General features: G+C 42.7%; 1 protein-coding gene across 1 annotated transcript in view; it reads right to left on the minus strand.

Annotated features, from left to right (window-relative positions):
- Positions 1-15,483, minus strand: part of LOC109895575 (MAM domain-containing glycosylphosphatidylinositol anchor protein 1) — a 410,076-nt gene that overhangs the window by 127,589 nt on the left and 267,004 nt on the right. The window contains exons 8-10 of the mRNA XM_031830541.1: positions 8,235-8,350; positions 7,762-7,975; positions 3,752-4,048 (exon numbers count right to left, since the gene is read on the minus strand). Coding sequence (XP_031686401.1) covers positions 3,752-4,048; positions 7,762-7,975; positions 8,235-8,350 — 627 coding nt within the window. The remainder of the gene's footprint in view (positions 1-3,751; positions 4,049-7,761; positions 7,976-8,234; positions 8,351-15,483) is intronic.

Genomic DNA, 15,483 nt, shown 5'->3' on the forward strand with positions numbered 1-15,483 from the left:
CTTGAGTAACCTCTGGTGGCAGAGCCTTCCATGAGGACATGGCTCTATACATAACTGAGCAATGCATTAAATCTGTTTTTGGTTTGGGTACAGTGAAGAAATCCAGGGAAGGAAAGGGGAATCATTGGTTTCCAAAGCACTGATGGTTCCCTGCAATGGTTCCCTGTTCTGCAACATCTACCTATCTCTGATTTCCTCTCTCTGTTCGTAATTCTCTCCCTCATTTTCTATTTTCTCCCTCTGTCTCTTTCTCCGTCTCTCTGTCTCCCTCTCTTCTTCCCTCTCTTGCTTGTTACTAAAACCCTTCCTCTCTCGGTTTGTCACTCTCTCCTTCTCCCAGTTTGTCTTTCTCTCTTCCTCCATCCATCTGTCACACTCAGTTTCTCTCTCTCTCTTTATTTCTGTCTTTCTAGACTGGGGTGGCCACCTGGCCAATAAATCATTGAAGTGGATTGGACTAGACGAGCATCTGAAAGTGTCGTCCTTCCGCCCGCCTGCATTAGCAAGCCTTGTAAATCTAGTAGTATCTTTGTAAGCATGTGGACGGATGGTGGATGGGGGTTGGGAGGATTTGGAATGTCAGCTCCACGGTCATAGTGGTCTTTAATTAAGCTGGCATTCGTTCTGCGCTAAGCTACACTTTTAGAAAAAGGAGTTCCAATAGGGTTCTATGCAGAGGGATAGGGTTCTACCAAGAACCATTTTCATCTGAAGAACCCTTTTTGGAAGAGAAGGGTTCTTTGTAAGGCAAAGAGTTCTACCTCAAACATTTGTTATCCTAAGAACCATTTTTAGAAGAAAGGTCTCTTTGAGAGGCTAGAAGGATTCTTTTGAAGGCAAAAAGGGTTCTGCTTCTGAATCTGAATAAGCTTTTTTATTGTAATACTTGTTCTTTCTTTTAAATAGTGCCTGAGCAATAGTGTTCACTTCAGTGTTTAAACTTTAAGATCAGGAGTTTGAGTAATTTGATACATTTAAAAAGATAGGTGTGATATATTTAAAATATTTTAAACTGTACCTAGAGTATACAGGAATATTTGTGCACGTATCTGGTATTCCCTTAACCCTTTTGCATTTACAGTACTGACATAATTGATATCTTTGCCATGATTTCTGTCTTTCAAATGAGTATTTTCTTTGATTTTATTGAGCAGAGAGTAGGAGAATAGAAGGAAGTATGAGTGAACCAGCAGTGAATTTTTGTACTGCATATTACACAGCAAATTGGCCAGTTTAACCTAATGTAGATTCTTCAGTGTAACATTTCTAGTGTTGATTCAGGAGTTAAATTAACATAAAACTTGGCGGTGTAAAATAACCTTAGTGTTGTTGTTAAAAACCAGAGTTGAGTGTGATTGTGTCATTTTTTTCAGAATAGTTTGTTTCAATATCTGTGTTTTTGCATGTACATTGATTGGTTGATTAATCTTATGCTACATAAAGATAAATAACATACATTTTATAAACTAATCCAATTGGTTGGATTTATTGCACCTGTTACTGAGAAGGTTGATCCATTTCAGATGATATAGGTCATCCCATTGGCCAGTCTTCTTTACCCTAGCAATCATTCTGAATGCAGGTTTCAGGTGATAAAAAAATGGAAAATCCTCCCCTTGTCTGGATTCCAATAGGAATTACACATCACTTTGCAAGCAAGAATAATGTAACCAGGAGTTTCCTAACACCACTGTATTAGAGTATAACTAGGCCTTCAAAGAAAGGCCTTATGATATATGTAATGTATTGTCATAAATAATGACATTTTAAATGGGAATAAGGCTGGTGGAACTGTTCATAAAGGATTCTAGGAAGAACCTTTCGAGGAAAAAATGCTTCTTGCTAGAAATGTTCACAGAGGGTTCTAGGTAGAACCATTTACAAGGAGTTCTATGAAGAACCCTGCATAGAGGGTTTAAACACCAAAAAGGGTTTACCTATTGGGACAGACCGAAGCACCTGAGCAACTTTTATTATAAAAGTGTAGTTTAATTCGCTAAGCAAGCTAGTGTGGGCATATCCATTACATTGAATCCCAAACCAACTTCTAGTCCCTACCCACAAGGCACTTGTGGAGAAATGAAAGGATTGTATAAGTGTCCGCAACAACATTTCCATATAGCATATCAGAGGCCAATTCTCTCAGCTCTACGTAAGTGCCTAGGGGGCAGGGGCTAGGACTTAGGTTTGTTTTGTGATGTTTAGGCTTCAAGGCTCGTAAGCTTCCCAATAGAGTAGTCACTCCAGGTCAATTAAAGGAAACTACAGCGTTCACAGATCAAGCCAATGGTTTTTCAATGGGGCTCATACATTGATAGATGGACAGTCCTCTATCAAAAGTTTAAATTATTTGAATATATTACAGGATACATAGAGGACCATACATCTTCTCACATTGTTAATGTTGTATTCACAATTAATGGGAAATACAGGCATTGGAACGAAAGCTGTAAACAAAAAATTCTAAAGAATGGATGTAAAGGGATATTATACTAAGCTATGTGGGCTTCAGGGCTATTCTTTGAGCCTCTATGTTTCACTATTAGCCATGAGTGTATTGTTCGCTCCATCCACCAAAGTGCATCACCTTCCTTTTACAATTTACACACAAACACATTCTAAAGAAGAGCCTTCTAGGACAGTGAGAGTTTTATTCAACATTGGCTGTCATGGCACAGCCCGCATTGAAGACAAAACAATGGCAAAACAACCTTCAGTGGCACTATTTTGAAACTGGAAAGTCAGGAGCTGGATTTTCACGAGCGTCTAGCAACATCACATACTGTAGGCTACAGTTAGTGAATGGGGAAGCGAAGAGAAAAGGTGTTGAATTCTGAGCTTTTAGGGTTCTGAACTTTATGGACGAGCCCCTTTCATAATGGAAGCATTATTGAAGTGTGGCAGGCATAAGCACTTTTACTGAGCACAAAGTATAAATATAACCAAGGGGAGAGTTCGCTAATAGCCTAGCTAGCGTCGTCACTAATGGCTTGCGTAAACAATAAACAAGGTTTGCTCACTTAGCAGCATTGGTTTCTGAGTGGCATTATACCATTTGTTAATTAGTGACCTTGTTTGTTAGTAAGAGTGCATTCAACCCCGTTTGGGGGTTACCGTTAGCATACTCCGGTCCAATGTGAGTTTTAAATTGAATTGAGACAGCAGTCGATGCTAATCTAGTAGTGCTAGCTATCGATTTGAAGGAATTGATGGTTGAGTTGTAATGACTGATAATGTTGTTGAACTTCACCTTTCAATAGTTTTTTAAAGGTAAATGTAGAGGCATGTAGTGCTGGTGAGAAAAATTAAGAATGATGATTGAAGACAAAAGTTTAACTCAAACCACACCCTGAAAGGTGGCTTTAGTGCAACAGACAGATGGCAGTTTTGAACCGGCCAAGTGCTAATTTGACTGACCAGGATACGCACTCAGGTCTCCTGAGCACCACGAGACTGTTGAGCTATAATGTAGGCATTACCTGGGTGAACAAAAGCAAGTCTTCAGGTCTCGGTTAAGGTTATTCATCACGTGAGCATGGTTCAGAATGATCTCCGTTACACTACCACAGCTGATTCATCTACTCAAAAACATACTCAATTACTCAATTCATTCATCGGGTGTGTTACTACTGGGCTGGAACAAAAGCCTGCACCCCATGTAGGTCAACAGGACCAGAACAGAACAAATGCAATAATACTCAGAGCTCAATAAACAGATGACTCATAGGAAATGTAGTAGTTTACTACTCACATTGCACGTTGAGCTGCACCTGCGCCTGGCGTGGCTTGATGTTGAGGCCATTGTAGGGCGCCGTTTGGCAGCGATAGGAACCCATCAGGTCACGGGTGACGTTGGTCAGCCGGAGGCGCCCGTTGCGTGTCTCCACCGCCCACTCACCCGTGGGCATAGGCAGGTCTTTGTCGGCGCGCGACCAGAGCACAGGCGGACGGGGCTTGCCATCCACCAGGCACACCAGGTCGGCAGAGCCTCCCTCCCTCACACTCACCACCTGGCCCCCTGCCGGCACCGTCAGAATTGGGGGAGTGACTGTAGGGGTGAGAAATTGGAGAAGGGAGAGAGAGGGAGTGTGAGAGGAGTTGGAGTGGAGCAAGGGGGAGATAGAGGTAGGGAGATATATAAAGACGGAGGGTTAGGGGACAAGAGAAAATATTTAAGGAGGGGTTGCCCAAAAGACAAACAGGGTTCATAAAAAGAAGAAAAAAAGAGAAGAAGAGAGAGAGGAGCAGGGCGGGAGGTGGGGAGGAGGGGGAAGCAAGTGAGGTTAAATGTTGAAATTAGTGAGGGCATTTATATTGGATACTAATGGTCATCGCACGCCCTGGGAAATGTAAAAAGCTAAATGCAATGTGTTGACTGGCGAGGCGAACCAGTGGTCAAGGTTAAACACACATCCTCATTTCCTCCATCTGTCAACACTCTCAGTAGGACTAGGAGCAACAACAGGAGAGAAAGAGAGAGAAAGAGAGGGTGAAAAGAGGGTGACCTCTTCCCCAGTGCACGGCGCATATAAGCCTGGGACATCAACCATTCTAAGATGGCCTTAGTGGGAGTGACCATACAGTTATATGGGAGTGACCTACTGAGTAAAGTATTTGTCATTACATTTTTGCGAATCGGTTCCCTTGGCAACTTCTTCCCATGAATCTCAGAATGTTACCTAGCAACAACAACAACAACTTTCAGAATAAGTCAGCATTCTGTAACTAAATAAATGTTACATCTAGCTTAGGAGTTTAGTGCTTGAATGAGCAGTATTTCTTAAGTATTATAATGTACACAAACACTTGTCCATTAGGCTACATCTCTAATGTTATGCCAAAGCCAATCACATTGTATTTTATGACAATGAACAGGTTTTAATGCCTTGAGACAGTCCAGTAATCGAGTCAGCTCAGCTGCTGCTCCTGAACGTAGAGGTGCCCAAGACATGGGGGGGGAGTGTTGTGGGTGATGACTGGTTGGAAGATGAAGCCAATTAAGCCAATGCCTATCATGCCAGGAGTTTCTCACGTCTTTCTGATTGGCTAATGACGCTCCTATCCACCAGTCTCCGTGCATTTAGGCGGAAGTGAGTATGGGAACGAGATTAAAAAGATGCAGACTGGCCAATATGAGTCCCAAAACACTCACTACAACATTCCCGTGGCTCTCTGGACAGGTATAAGCAGTGTAGTGGTGGACCTTACACCATAGTGCTTCCATTTTATAGATTGAAAAAGGGATCGGGACGGAGGGGGATTGAGACTGTCTGTGGTAGTCAAAGAAAAGGACATCGAAAGAGACAGAGAAAGACCTTAGTTATCTTTGTTTTCTTTATTATTTTGGGGGTGGTTTGTTGTGTTTTTGTCCTGTCTAGGGTTTTTGTATGTTTATGGGGTTGTTTACTAGAATATGTGTTTTGTATGTCTATGGTTGCCTAGATTGGTTCTCAATTAGAGGCAGCTGTTTATCGTTGTCTCTGATTGGGAAACACATTTAGGGAGCCATATTCCTTGGGTAATTGGTGGGTGATTATCTATGTCTATGTGATGTTGCATGTTTGCACTCAGTGTTTATAGCGGTCACGTTCGTTTTTGTTATTTTGTTTGTTTATTGTACTTCGTGTTCATTCGTCTTACATTAAAAGTATGTATTCACATTGCGCTGCACTTTGTCTCCTCACTATGATGATCGTGACAGAATCACCCACCACCAAAGGACCAAGCAGCGTGGTAACGGGCAGCAGCAGCAATCTCAGGACTGGACGGCAAGGGACCCTGGGCACAGGCTGGAGAATATCGCCGCCCCAAGGCTGAGCTGGAGGCAGCGAAAGCCGAGAGGCGGTGGTATGATGAGGCAGCACGGCAGCACGGTTGGAATCCCCAAAAATGTATTGGGGGGGAACACGGGGAGTGTGGCTAAGTCGGGTAGGAGACCTGAGCACGGTGTCCCTGGTGCGCAGGCATAGCCTGGTGCGGTACATAGCAGCGCCTCGTATCGGCCGGGCTAGAGTGGGAATCGAGCCAGGTGCCATGAAGCCGGCTCAGCACATCTGGTCTCCAGTGCGTCGGGGTACCCCTCGGGCCGGGGTACATGGCACCAGCCTTACACATGGTGTCTCCAGTTCGCCAGCACAGCCCAGTGCGGGCTATTCCACCTCGCCGCATTGGCCTGGCTACGGGGAGCATTAAGCCAGGTAGGGTTGGGCATGTATTCACATCACGCTGCGCTTTGCTCTCCTCACTACGACGATTGTGACACAGAGAAAGAGAGAAACTGAAAGAAAGCAACACCAATCCACAACCGATGATCGAGTCAAGCCAGACAGATATCATCACCCTGGTTACCGTGAAAACATTAGGACATGACATACATACATCAAATAAAGTGTTACTAAACATTTGAAGGGAGAAAAAGAACAACAGTTCTAGACCCTGGGGAGATGAGAGGAGGGCGAGATCGCAGGAGTGGGAGGTCCCATCACTCCGGGCCAAACCAATATCCCCAAGGTCGCTGACCATCACCTGAACAACCACCATTCAGAGACTTGTCCCGAAGCAAGTCGTGCATTGCCTTGGCTGTCTGACCTTTGCCCCAGTCTGAGGTCCTGTGCGCTCTGAAGCAGGTTTTTCATCTCCATACTTTGGCCAGGTGATGAGCAGGGACTGGTTTCCTCCAGATGTGATGCTTGGCATTCAAGCCAACGAATCTTGGTTTCATTAGACCAGAGAATCTTGTTTATCATGGTCTTAGAGTCCTTTAGGTGCCTTTGGGCAAACTCCAAGCGGGCTGACATGTGCCTTTGACTGAGGAATGGCTTCCGTCTGGCCACTCTACCATAAAGGCATGATTGTTGGAGTGCTGCAGAGATGATTGTCCTTCTGGATGTTTATCCTATCTCCACAGAGGAACTGGAGCTGTCAGAGTGACCATCAGGTTCTTGGTCACCTCCCAAACCAAGGCCATTGTCCACCGATTGCCCAGTTTGGCTGGGGAGCCAGCTCTAGGAAGAGTCTAGGTGGATCCAAACTTCTTTCATTTAATAATGATGGAGAACAGTGTGTTCTTGGAGACCTTCCATGTTGCAAATCTGAGCATTTTTTTTATTATGTTCTTATATTTTTATGCACTTCTATCAGCAGCATTTTCACGCCATTTGGCTAAACAAGTCAACAAGCATTCCAATTACCCTAACCTTAGCCCATGTTCTCTTTGTACAGTGGTTCCTCCTTTCAAAGTTGCGTCATACTGCAGCATACCTTGCGGGCTGCTGTAGCATTCTGTGGCACGTTATCTAATTGTCAGCCATTTTTAAAATGCAATTTAGTGCTAGTTTGACCACCAGAGGGCATCTTTGAGAAGCATTTGATAGTCTTCCATATTGGCATTGCCAGAGAATTTGAAAACTTTTTTGTGTAATAACATAGCATACGGGATTTATTTTAATTAATTTGTCTTAATTAATTTAATATTATGGTGTTTCTATTCAGAGAAAAATGAAACATTCAGGGTTTCCGTTAGGATGGAATGAAAAATATGGCTCTGTACAACGTGATGGTCGGAAGTAGACCACAGCATAAGAGGATTGGAGTATCTTAAATTAATATCGAAGGGGCACAACTTTCAGTTGAGCCTTCTTTCTCTTTGCCTTCTCTACTTCTCTACCGGAAGTTGATGCTGTTGCTATGCAACCTCTTTCTAGCTAGTTAGCATAACACATGACTAGTTAGGTACTTAGAACAAAGAAACAGTCCACTCACCGCTGCTTTGGGTAATGTTGACATCTACCCTCATCTCGGGCACCGTGCTGCCAGGAAAGTTGGCCACACAGCTGTAGGTGGCCTGGTCACGGAACTTCATGTCCACGATCTCCAGGCTACTTGTGCCCGGCGCCATGTCCGGGTCGCTGCGCAGCACGATCAAGCTGTCCGAGTTGTAGACTAGTGCCGCATTCTTGTACCATGTGTAGTTGACCTAATAATATAAAATAGCAATATGTTATTTTATTATATTAATATATTGCTATAGCTTATATACTTTACATAATATGTTGCAACTTGTATTAAGCATGCATGAATATTTATAATGTCCTTTAACAAGTTTTATGTTATCTCTTTACATAAAATGTTCATCCCTCTCACCTACTTTGATTTATTCGGCATCATTATGAGATTATTATGAAGGGGTCACACCCTACTAATATTATTATTACTAATAGTATTATTCAGTTGACCTTGTCCTGGGGCTGTGCGTCCACGTGACACGAGAGCTTGAGATCGCGGCCCATCTGGATGCTCTCACTGTCCTTGTTGGAGTCGGGTGTGATCTGGAAGGTGAGGTTGCCCATACCTGAGGGGAGGGAGTGGAGAGGGAGGAAGAAAGGGAGAGATGAAGGGTGTTAGGAGGGGGTGGGAGTCGGGGATGAGAGGAAGGAAGGAGGAAGAATAAATGGGGAGATGGATAAGGAAGAAGGGGGTGAGAGAAGGAGGGGGAGAGTATAATCGAGAAAGAAGTAAGGAGGAGGATAGAGAGTGGTGGAGGAGGAGGGAGAGAACATAAGACAGAGGATGGGAAGAAGGAGAAAGAGGAAAGAGTAGAGAAAAAGTGATGATGTAAGAAGGAGAGAGATGGAGAAGAAGAAGACAAAAAGAAAACTGAGCAAGAAGGAGAGATATCTACCTTAACCATCCTAAACACTAGACACGGATTGGTCCGATTTAATTCCAGAACCTCCCAAATTGGCCCTGTTCTGAATACAAAACTCCATTGGCAAACGACATAGCAACTAATATAAGCAGGAGAGGAGAGAGAAAAATATTGTAACTCTACGCTTCGCCAAGCATGCTAACTAGCTCGGCAGGTGGGGTTGGTGAGGACGGCAGACCATATGTTTGATCGTCCTCACCGCCATATGGTTAGCCCGCCGCGCTCAAACGGACGGAGACCGTATGTTTTGCCTTATACTTCAGCGAGGCGCTTACGAAGTACTCGTCTGCGTGGCGTTATCACCACCTGGGCTCATGTGACGTGCTCAGGCCCATTAACAGGGAAGGGGAAAACACACTCACATACCCATATGTTCAATACACACAAATACGAACACACACACACTCATTATGTACAATATACACACATGCACACACACACACACACACACACACACACACACACACAAACACCCACACCCACCTACCCCCCTTCCACCACACACACACACACTTTATCAGCTCCTCTAATTACTTCCATCTCGGCTCCAATTAATCTGAGTAAATAAAGATTATTAAAAGCGATAAAAATAGCCGGCGGCGGGCCACTGAATAAAGGAGTTTGTTTAATGGGCAGGGTAATCTAGAGTTAATCTAGAGTCTTGACATGATTGTATAGAAACCAGAGCTAATCACAGATCAACTGGATGGCGTTCACACACATGTAGACATTATATTCCCAGGTAATGCTTAGGCACACACCACACACAGCAAATGCAACCGCACGCACGCACGCACACAGACAACTGTGCTCAAGAGTATATAGCTATTGTAATTCACAATGTCAGTTACATGGAATAGTTAATTAACCAATGTAAATTTGACTTAGTTGGTTCACATGCAAAGTTGCATCCATTAATGTCCACAGACAGATGTGTAAGGTGATGCTGCCCCTAAAAGCTAATCTGGGATCAGTTTTTAATTTTACCCACTACAGTTTAAGGTAAGGATTGGGGGAGGGGAAGCCAATTCTAGATCTGCACCTACAGTAGGGGGTATTTCACCCCGGAGCCAAACACAGATGTTGGCTACACTTCATTGCACACGATGATGTAAATATGACAGGAATGATAACCTCTCATAAATGCTTACTTACAGTACTTATGTACTGTAATGTAGTCATATTATACCGTATGTTACACAAACTAGTTAAGACCTCTATATGTCAAAACAGACATGTGGAAAAAGGTCACGCACACACACAGTTACAGACACATCCAAAATGATTGGCTCCCTTAATAAAGATGAGGGGGAAAAATGAATTAAATAAATAATACAAATACTGGGTAATGGTATATGTTGACTACATATCCATAACACATTTATTACATATCTAAAGCATTTCCTGAACGTGTTAAAACAGGTCCAAACCACATTATTCCCAGAACTGACAAGGTAAAAATCTGTCGTTCATCCCCTGAGCAAGTCAGTTAACCCAATGTTCCCCAGGTGCCGAAAGACGCGAATGTCGATTATGGCAGCCCCCCGCACCTCTCTGATTCAGAGGGGTTGGGTTAAATGCGGAAGACACATTTCAGTTAAATGCATTCAGTTGTACAACTGACTAGGTAGCCCCCTTTCCATTTTCCTTAATGAAATATATCCATAGCATATCTTTAGTGCATTCATGTTATGCTATGCAAGATGTCATATGTAGGTATCTTAATACATGTATCATTACAATGACAGCAAAGTGTCATCCTTATGTCTGTTCTAAAAAGTGTGCTTCTGCCATACCAGTATGAGTGAATGCTGATATATACTGTAGCACCCCCACTGCATGAAATTTCCCCTACAGGCCTATATTGGCAAGTAGGGGAAATTTCATGCAGTCAATCCCACCTGCCTGAATTTTATTGTCATTGTACTGTCATTACAATTTACCCATTCATAAAGAATTTATAAACATATTTATAAACATATATCACTTAAACATAACAATCACTTATAAAAAATAATAAGAACACAACACAGAATGTTAAAGGAAATATTCACTAACAGAAATCCTACCATTGACATTTTTCTGTTTGACTTTTCTTGAATAGATTTAAAAAAGATTAATATTCAAAGTATTCAAATTCAATTCCCCATTTCAGGCTCATAGCTAGAAAAAATTACTTTAGTAAAACGTGCAAACACAGGTTAAGCTAGCTAGTGTTATGTAGAACTATGTTCGATCACTCCAATATGATATGGTATCCTTTCACATGGCAGGATACATTCCGAGTAAGGATTTCAGATTAGTCTGTTGCTGACCCCCTTAAATAGCTGCTACCGCACTACTTCCACCTCTTCCTTTTCTCGGTTAATTCCAGAAAGGATCCAATCATAACTCTTTCGTAACTCATTAATCTCTTTGGGTTAGGTGGGCTAGGCCACATCATTTTACCACAACAACCCTCAAAGAACTACACTGGACTTTATGCAAACTGGAAACCACATAGCTGGTTGATTTTATCAAAGCAAGTTGGAGGAAAACACTACCGAAGTTCTACCAACACATTGTCTGTAGTACTCACTCTGGAAAAACACTTTTTGAAATGCCTACAAGGCCCTCCCCCGCCCTCCCTTCGGCAAATCTGATCACGACTCCATTTTGCTCCTCCCTTCCTATAGGCAGAAAATCAAGTAGGAAGTACCCGTGCTACAGTCTATTCAATGCTGGTCTGACCAATCAGAATCAAGATTTATTTTGATTACTCAGACTGGGATATGTTCCGGGTAGCCTCTGAAAATAACATTGACGAATACACAGATACGGCGACTGAGTTCATCAGGAAGTGTATAGGAGATGTTGTACCCACTGTGACTATTAACACCTACCCAAACCAGAAACTGTGGCTAGATGGCAGCATTCGCGCAAAACTGAAAGCAGCACCACCGCATTTAACCATGGCAAGGTTACTGGGAATATGGCAGAATACAAACAGTGTAGTTTGTATAAGGAAATCAAACAGATACAATGTGGAGTCACAATTCAACAGCTCAGACACGAGATGTATGTAGCAGTCTACAGACAATCACGGACTACAAGGAGAAAACCAGCCTTGTCGTGGACACCGACATCTTGATTCTGGACAAGCTAAACACCTTATTCGGCTGCTTTGAGGATAACACATTGCCACCAACTTGTTCTGCTACCAAGGACTGTGGGCTCTCCTTCTCTATGGCAGAGATGAGTAAGATATGTATTCTTTTTACATTTTTAAATGAACCTTTATTTAAAGTTAAGAGTTTTAGAGGTGATGGTGATTGCATCATCTGTAGATCAATTGGGGCGGTAAGCAAATTAAAGCGGATCTAGGGTGTCAGGTAAGAGGTGATATGATCCTTAACTATCCTCTCAAAGCACTTCATTATGACAAAAGTGAGTGCTATGGGGCGATAGTCATTTAGTTCAGTTACCTTTGCTAACTTGGGTACAGGTACAAAGGTGGACATGTTGAAGCTAGTGGGGACAGCAAACTGGGATAGGGAGTTATTGAATATGTCCGTAAACACTCCAGCCAGCTGGTCTGCGCATGCTCTTAGGACGCAGATAGGGATGCCGTCTGGGCCGGCAGTTCACCCCACTATCATCCAGAAGGCGAGGTCAGTACAGGTGCATCAAAGCTGGGACCAAGAGACTGAAAAACAGCTTCTATATCAAGGCCATCAGACTTTTAAATATCCATCACAAGCCGGCTTCCACCCGGTTATGCAACCCTGCACCTTAGAGGCTGCTGCCCTATATGTATATATAGGCTTGGAATGACTGGCCAATTTAATAATGGAACACTAATCACTTTAACAATGTTTAAATAATGTTTACATACTGCTTTACTCATCGCATACAGTGTGTAAATACTGTATTCTATTCCATTGTATTTTAGTCAATGCCACTCCGACATTGCTCAATCTAATATTTATATATTTCTTAATTCCATTCTTTTACTTTTAGATTTGTGTGCATTGTTGTGAATTGTTAGATACTACTGAAATGTTGGAGCTAGGAACACAAGCATTTCGCTACACCAGCAATAACATTAGCTAAATATGTGTATGTTACCAATACATTTAAATTTGATTTGCATTCGCTCAGTAAGAGTTCTATATTAGAGTGTATCAGCGCAGAAGTATACCCACAGCTATTCAATAGCTTGGAGCTAGCTAGCCTCTCCATCTGGATGCTCTGCTGTCCCCTCACTCGGTTTGGGTTTTGTCCTTTTTATTACATTCGACAGTGCACCAACCTGGGTGATACTCGGTTTGGTCAACCAGTATTGCTGAACTGAGGGTTTGTCTTAGTTGTCTTTGCGACTTGTCTGTCCAGCAGAACCCTCCCGGTTTAGCATTTGGGTTCGGGGACTGCGTCTACAAGATTGGGAGACTGTGCATTTTTCTCTCTGGCGGACTTGCAGTTCTCCCCTGAGAGTAAGCTAGGTGTCGAGAGGCACATCACATTTTCTCTCACATGGGGCAGCCATCTTGCCTAGACTCTTGTGTGTTCCACAGAGAGTGAGCTAGAAAGGTGACCATTGCAGGACTAAGCAGTTATAAACCAACTTTCCCTTAACCTTTTCACACGCGAGTTCCAAATATCTCTAACGGCTGCCCAAGCATGAGTTTTTTTAATGCATGTGATGTCAGAATGCATTCACTGTTCCAAAATGTGATTTTTACGCAACATGACAATTAGTCACAGGCCTATACTGGCCAGTAGGGGAAACAGGGATAGTACAGGTAAGATATCAGCATAATTTTCAAAATGTGGTTTGCCCTTTTGGCAATACCAACACTTGTATGACAGAAGCACACTTTTGAGAACAGCCAAAATGATGACACTACGCTGTCTTTGTATTGACGCATACAGTTGAAGTCGGAAGTTTACATACACCTTAGCCAAATGCATTTAAACTCAGTATTTCACAATTCCTCACACTTAATTCTAGTATCAATTCCCTGTCTTAGGTCATTTACGATCACCACATTGTTTTAAGAATGTGAAATGTCAGAATAATAGCAGAGAGAATGATTTATTTCAGATTTTATTTATTTCATCACATTCTCAGTGGGTCAGAAGTTTACATACACTCAATTAGTCATTAGTAGCATTGCCCATTCCTCCTGACAGAGCTGGTGTAACTGAGTCAGGTTTGTAGGGCTCCTTGCCCGCACACGCTTTTTCAGTTCTGCCCACATATTTTCTATGGGATTGAGGTCAAGGCTTTGCGATGGTCACCCCCATACCTTAACTTTTTGTCCTTAAGCCATTTTGCCACAACTTTGGAAGTATGCTTGGGGTCATTGTCCATTTGGAAAGCTTTAACTTCCTGACTGATATCTCGAGATGTTGCTACAATATACAGTGCCTTGCGAAAGTATTCGGCCCCCTTGAACTTTGCGACCTTTTGCCACATTTCAGGCTTCAAACATAAAGATATAAAGCTGTATTTTTTTGTGAAGAATCAACAAGTGGGACACAATCATGAAGTGGAACGACATTTATTGGATATTTCAAACTTTTTTAACAAATCAAAAACTGAAAAATTGGGCGTGCAAAATTATTCAGCCCCTTTACTTTCAGTGCAGCAAACTCTCTCCAGAAGTTCAGTGAGGATCTCTGAATGATCCAATGTTGACCTAAATGACTAATGATGATAAATACAATCCACCTGTGTGTAATCAAGTCTCCGTATAAATGCACCTGCACTGTGATAGTCTCAGAGGTCCGTTAAAAGCGCAGAGAGCATCATGAAGAACAAGGAACACACCAGGCAGGTCCGAGATACTGTTGTGAAGAAGTTTAAAGCCGGATTTGGATACAAAAAGATTTCCCAAGCTTTAAACATCCCAAGGAGCACTGTGCAAGCGATAATATTGCAATGGAAGGAGTATCAGACCACTGCAAATCTACCAAGACCTGGCCGTCCCTCTAAACTTTCAGCTCATACAAGGAGAAGACTGATCAGAGATGCAGCCAAGAGGCCCATGATCACTCTGGATGAACTGCAGAGATCTACAGCTGAGGTGGGAGACTCTTTCCATAGGACAACAATCAGTCGTATATTGCACAAATCTGGCCTTTATGGAAGAGTGGCAAGAAGAAAGCCATTTCTTAAAGATATCCATAAAAAGTGTCATTTAAAGTTTGCCACAAGCCACCTGGGAGACACACCAAACATGTGGAAGAAGGTGCTCTGGTCAGATGAAACCAAAATTGAACTTTTTGGCAACAATGCAAAACGTTATGTTTGGCGTAAAAGCAACACAGCTCATCACCCTGAACACACCATCCCCACTGTCAAACATGGTGGTGGCAGCATCATGGTTTGGGCCTGCTTTTCTTCAGCAGGGACAGGGAAGATGGTTCAAATTGATGGGAAGATGGATGGAGCCAAATACAGGACCATTCTGGAAGAAAACCTGATGGAGTCTGCAAAAGACCTGAGACTGGGACGGAGATTTGTCTTCCAACAAGACAATGATCCAAAACATAAAGCAAAATCTACAATGGAATGGTTCAAAAATAAACATATCCAGGTGTTAGAATGGCCAAGTCAAAGTCCAGACCTGAATCCAATCGAGAATCTGTGGAAAGAACTGAAAACTGCTGTTCACAAATGCTCTCCATCCAACCTCACTGAGCTCGAGCTGTTTTGCAAGGAGGAATGGGAAATTTCAGTCTCTCGATGTGCAAAACTGATAGAGACATACCCCAAGCGACTTACAGCTGTA

This window comes from Oncorhynchus kisutch, linkage group LG8, assembly GCF_002021735.2.
Source record: "Oncorhynchus kisutch isolate 150728-3 linkage group LG8, Okis_V2, whole genome shotgun sequence".
Taxonomy (NCBI): domain Eukaryota; kingdom Metazoa; phylum Chordata; class Actinopteri; order Salmoniformes; family Salmonidae; genus Oncorhynchus; species Oncorhynchus kisutch.